The sequence below is a fragment of the Carica papaya genome, chromosome 7, assembly GCF_054855325.1.
Source record: "Carica papaya isolate Zhongbai chromosome 7, ASM5485532v1, whole genome shotgun sequence".
Taxonomy (NCBI): domain Eukaryota; kingdom Viridiplantae; phylum Streptophyta; class Magnoliopsida; order Brassicales; family Caricaceae; genus Carica; species Carica papaya.
The window spans coordinates 22,684,163-22,689,870 of record NC_142315.1 but is presented as its reverse complement, the minus strand read 5'-3'; the positions used below and the strand labels follow the sequence as shown (position 1 = coordinate 22,689,870).

At 32.8% G+C, this 5,708-nt stretch overlaps 1 protein-coding gene across 2 annotated transcripts; it reads right to left on the bottom strand.

Annotated features, from left to right (window-relative positions):
- Positions 1–214: 214 nt before the first annotated feature.
- Positions 215–3,603, bottom strand: LOC110818600 (serine/threonine protein phosphatase 2A 57 kDa regulatory subunit B' kappa isoform-like). Of its 2 annotated transcripts, none has more exons than XM_022047520.2 (3): positions 3,225–3,603; positions 1,108–2,306; positions 215–977 (listed from the first exon to the last, which is right to left on the bottom strand). In XM_022047520.2, the coding sequence occupies exons 2-3, from the start codon at positions 2,269–2,271 to the stop codon at positions 621–623; spliced, it is 1,521 nt and encodes a 506-aa protein (XP_021903212.2). In that variant the 5' UTR covers positions 2,272–2,306; positions 3,225–3,603; the 3' UTR covers positions 215–620. The 2 variants fall into 2 exon arrangements, with proteins under 2 accessions (XP_021903212.2, XP_088063952.1); XM_088207826.1 differs by having other exon boundaries at positions 1,108–2,314; positions 3,225–3,602.
- Positions 3,604–5,708: the final 2,105 nt, after the last annotated feature.

The window sequence follows — 5,708 nt, the reverse complement described above, 5'->3', positions numbered from 1 at the left end:
ATTTTGATTCAGCCCATTGTACTTTCTTAATTTAACTTCAATCAAGAGTAAATTTATAGAAGATTTACTCTCTTCTATAACAGATATAACGAGACAACAGAATCTAGAAGACATAACAACAAGGAACAGAGAAAAAAATTACAAGAACATGTTGCTGTATAACTCACTTCCTATACAGGAAAGCAAAACATAGAGCTTGAATCTAGCAAGAGCATTACCATAAATCTGAAGATGGAATTTCAGAAACCTATATACATGGAGATAAACCATGGCAGCAGAGAGCTTCATTGTTCTCGCTATAGCTATATAGTAAGCAAGAAAAAACAGGATCTATGTCCTGAACAACAAGTGATACAACTCTCTTTAAAGAATAAAAACATGGGCAGCCGCACAACCAAACAGCAACCCAGGTATCAATACACATATCAATCACAGCAACCAAACAGGGTCGCTCCAGTCATAAAGCTTTCATATGCTAGCAGACTTTCAGGGCAGTGTGTCCCTATTGGCATCACAAAAACATTGGACCAAATTCAAGAATCAAAGACTTCCAAATTCTGCAGTTTTGAGCAGCACATCTAGTTTCCTCTTCTTTCTGAATGATAATGTTACTCGGGCAATTAGCAGGCAACGGGACATGCAGCGAGTTTAAATGGAGCTACAGTTGCAGAGGCTGCAGCTTTGAAACTTGCAGCAGTTTCCAGGCGTTCCCATGTCAGTTTTCGCTTTTCAGCTTCTATATTCGACATTGAATTTTCCTCCTCCAACTTGCGTTGACAGGCAAGAACAAGATCTTCATCCATCTCGGATAACATCTTTTTCAAGTTTTGTGTCAGGTTGAGGACTGCGTGGTTCCAGTGATTCTTGGCATTTCGCTCAAGAGCAGGAAAGACAAGAGGCACAATCACCTGCCTGTTATGCGTAATTAGATTAAGGATGTGCTCATTGTTCCATAGCAAGTGAGCTCGTTCTGCAACCTTAAACGATCAAAAGAAACAGACCAAAGCAATCAGTACCAAGGTTCAAGCCCCTTTATTGGCAAATTACTGCAAGCAGAAAGAATATTACGATTAGGATATTAAGCAGATAATGAAGAGGAATAGATACCTGGTAATGGAAACTATTGAGACAGTATCCTATGCGCCGAAAAAGGGGGACCATGATCTTCTGAAAATCAACCATGCAGGTCATTTCCAAAACCTCTTCTAACTCACTTATAAACATCAACTCCTTTTGACTATTCGTCACTGGCCAGTATTTAAGTAGTCCCTCGATCACATTATTAGACAACTTTGGATCCTTATCTATATACTGTACAACACAATATGTTAACTGTTGATGATAAACTCCAACGGATTTGGGCTTGTGGAGAGGAATTAGAGCCCTCCACAGGAATATCTTGTGCTCCTCCTTAAGTGGCAAGGCAAATCCACTGATGACACTCCCAAATATCTCCAGCAGCTCAGCAATTCCATTGTGTCGTTCAGTTTCAAAAACAAAATGATAGATAATATTGCTGACAGCTTTTCTGATGAAAGGCCGATGTACCATAAACTTCCCGTAAATCCTATGCACGATTGTTTTCAAACAATCTCTCTCTCGTGGGTCATCAGAATCAAAGAGATCAAGTAATCGTAGTATAAAACAATGATCTACATACTTCTTTGCAACTTTAACATCAAGTGAACTATAGCTGATAAACCGAAGAAGTAGGTCATACACGATTTGCAGATGACACCAAGCAGGATCAAACATTGGTTCTTCATCTTCTGTTTCACCTCCATTACCATTTGAACGACACTTAGGTGGGAAGACCCTAAAAAGGTTAGTTGCACACATCTTACACATTGCAGCAGTCACTGGCTCAGTGAACTTGGCAGATCCAGAAGAGACAAAATCAACAAGTTCTATCAGAATTTGACGTTTAAGATCTTGCTCGACCGTATTCTTGTCTTGATTACTGAAATCAAAAACTTCAGAGCAGAGATTCAACTTACTGATAAACAGGCTCTGCTTCTGTGGATTTGAAACATCTTTGAAAGATAGATTGGGCTCCACTGCCTCAACGCCCGCCATGATGCTTGCAGGAAAAACAGCTGAAGATACCCGTTTAACCACACTTAATCGACTTGCAAGACTATTCCCAACATTTGTACATTGGCTGCCATTTCCAGAGTCGGAAGTATGATTGCCAGAATCAGTGACGGCAGAATTTAGTTGCTCCGACCTGGGTGATTTCCGTGGAAGTTTGCTTAATATCTGCTTGAGCATTGTAGCAATGCAAAAATTTTGAGCAGACAAAACACCTGGGCCACTACAAAAGCAATTGACTCAGGACATAAATATCAGAAAAACGAAAAAGGAAGGGGCTGCAAGCAGCATATAGAAGGAGATAGATAAAGCTTAGGTTGCTCAGAGATCAAAGGAACTTCAGGAAAACAATAAAGATATAATTGCATGATTCCAAGAATGCCAAAAGAAAAAGCATATATATATATATATATATCTGAAATCGTGATCTGTGGCAGACAAGCATAAAAATTACGGGAAATAAGAAAGCACAGAAACCCAGATCTCGACTCCAGTAGGCATATGGCAATTGTATATGCTGGAAAGCACATCAGAAAATTTCCTAATTTTTGGAATACAAAAGCCACATTGATAATTTAGAATTTGAAGACACCAGTTCATTGGAATGGCGCTTTGTTAACAATCACAAGAAGCCTCAATTATCAGCATTAGCACATTAAATGTAACTGGACTTAGCCAATTAAAGAGCCTGAGAGTAAGAGCAGCAGCAACTATAAGTAACTATCTGTAGCCATCTCTATCCAGAAGAAGAACTATTTTTAGACTTACTTGTATCTATCTAAAATCTAACAGCCACTGGCAACATCCAGTAAACAGAACCCAGATCAAGATTATAATACAACCTAGACAATAATAAAATCCAAAAAGAAAAAAGAAATCCAACATCCATAAACTAGAAAGAAACAGAGGCCTTCTGCTGACAGTGGAACTTCAGATCTGAATCAACGATGAGAAAAATATGCTAAAATTTACTGAGGATCTACGCCGAATCATAAACCTCAGGCAAGAATGACAAAAAACAAACACTAACAGAGTAACCCATCAACCTTCAACAGCTGAAGATCAACAGTTACCTCTGCATTCAGTAAGAAAACAAGATTTTACTCCGCAAAGAAATAAAAACAAAAGATTACCTAATTGAGGAAGAAAGAGCAAAGACCTCCCCTTTAAAAAATCAGGAAAAGAATGTCAAGATTCAGATCTTGGGCAAAGAAGAAGGATACAGAGAGAGGGGAGAAGATTTAGACGAAACTCAATTGGAGCTCAAAAATGGCGAAGAGATAGTTTGGGCCATTTTTTTTCCCAGTAGTTCAGGGTTCAATGGAAGGGTTTTGCAATTGATAAAGTTGAGTACTTCGCTGCCGTTGTTGGATCTCCATGAAAGATGAACATAAATTCCTCGATTGAAGAGAATAAGAGGTGTGGCATTTTCTGAGAATTGCAGGCACCAGAGTCACCACTCGTACTACAAGGTAAAAAAAGAAGAAAAAAATAAAAAATAAAAAATAAGAAGAGAGAAAATGCTTCCCCCACAATGTAATCACAAGGCTATTGGGTCCCTATTTTAGCGTCCAATAATATTCATAAAAATAATAATAATAATAATATGAATAATAATATTTAATTTAATTAACATAAAATTTTGAATTTATTAATATATTAATAAAATTATAGTTATTAAATTTAACTTAATTTTAGTAAATAATAAAATATATGATAACAAAAAATATTTTGTGATAATTATTTTTAAATAAAAATGATAATAATAATAATAATTAAATAAATTAGAATTTCAAATTGATATAAATAGAATTTAATTTTTATGGTATTTCAGTGCATTTGATTTAATTTCTTTCGAGATATTAATTTTTTTGGCTTTTAAGCCATTACCTTTTAATTTCAACTTTTTTCTAAGTTTAGTTTCTTTAATCTTTAATTATTCGTATGTGTTTAAAATTTAAGATAATAGCAAATATTTAAAAGTGAATTTCCATAAAATAATTATAAAAATCAGATAATTATAATAGATAATTGAATCGTTAGAAAAAAATGTAAAAACTTGAATTACAATTATATCAATCACATGCAGTGTGAAACTGTATTTTTTTTATATATAATAATAATAATAATTCCTTCTCCTTCTCCATGTCCGTCATTTGATGGAGCTTATTCAGATTTACAATTAAAGTATCAAAGTAAAAATTAAAAAATTAAAAAAAAAAAAAAAAAGGTGGGGGTGGGACGGGGTAAAAATCAAGGTATCCTAAGTAAAGAAATTAGTATTTTTTAAATGGTTAAATAAAATTTAACCAGCAAGTTAATATTAGAAGACAAGATGACATATGAAGAACACGCTTGTGGGCATATATGGCTTTATGATTTCTTATCATACAAAACATGCCATTGATTATTATTTCACCAAAGAAATATACATGCAATTGATTATGCTTGTCTCAAAAAGGTAAATAAATAAATTACTTTCAAATCAAGAACCAGCTGACTTCCATCTTATCGAAGACTTTCTCCACAATAAATATATAATGATAAAAATATTTTTAAAAACTCTTTTAAATAAATATTTAAAATGATAAATTCGTTCTTTTTTATATTAAAAAATTAAAAATTTACTCCAATAATTCAAGCTCTATTGACTTACTCTTCCCCTCTGCCCAAGAATTTGTCTGTCTACTGGTAACAAGAGTAGAAAGGTCTAATGTGATTTGACAGAGAAATGATTACCCGTTGCAAGTTCCATTTAAAGAAGCATTTCTATTTGCCCACGCTCTGAATTAGTCAACCAAGACCTGGATTTATTGGATCTTCAAAAAGTTTCATTTTTAATTTCAGTATTAATTGATTAATTAATTTAATGGGCCAAAACATCTTTGTTTATTTTATTAAAAGTACCTTTGAATATCATCTTTATTTTTATTTTTATTTTTATTATACGTGTAAAATATTTAGTTAAAATCATTAATGTTTTAGTACCAAATTTCTTGTCATGGTTTTATCAAAATTAGTTTGATTATGACAAAAATTTCATATTAATTTTATAATTATTAGACTTGAAACGTTTTATTTTTTAAAATAAATTCTATAAACCCATTAGAGATCTAAAATCCAAACCTTCTCTGTTCTGTCCAATCGGCCTTTAATCAAATTCATTCAGTCTAATTACATTATAGTACCCTACGAACTTTTATAAGTTATTGCAAAATTCTTGGTTTCTAATTTGATGTGTGACATTTGATGGAATCATATTGAAAGAGAAATATTTTAAATTAAATAAATTCACTTTTAGATATTCTAATTAGAAACATTGTGATTTAATTTAATTAAGACACATCGTTGATGTATCAATTTAAAGTTAAGTTTTTTCTCGCCTTAGCAAAATTTAAAAAAAAAAAAAAAAAAAAGTGGTCTTTTAATAAATATTAAAAAGTGAATATAATATGGTTATTTTAGCACACTTTTTTAATTAAGACAAAAGCACCCGCCAAAATTTAAAGGCATAAAAAAAAGACTACAACTCTCTCTCCCTACATATATATACATATACATATACATATACCCTCTCTCTCTCTCTCTCTCTATATATATATATATATATATGTATA

Excerpts from the sequence above, each read along its gene's own strand:
- LOC110818600 (XM_022047520.2), bottom strand. The coding sequence starts at position 2,271 with ATGCTCAAGCAGATATTAAGCAAACTTCCACGGAAATCACCCAGGTCG. Across the intron at positions 978-1,107 it reads TCAATAGTTTCCATTACCAG|GTTGCAGAACGAGCTCACTT; the intron begins GTATCTATTCCT and ends TGATCGTTTAAG.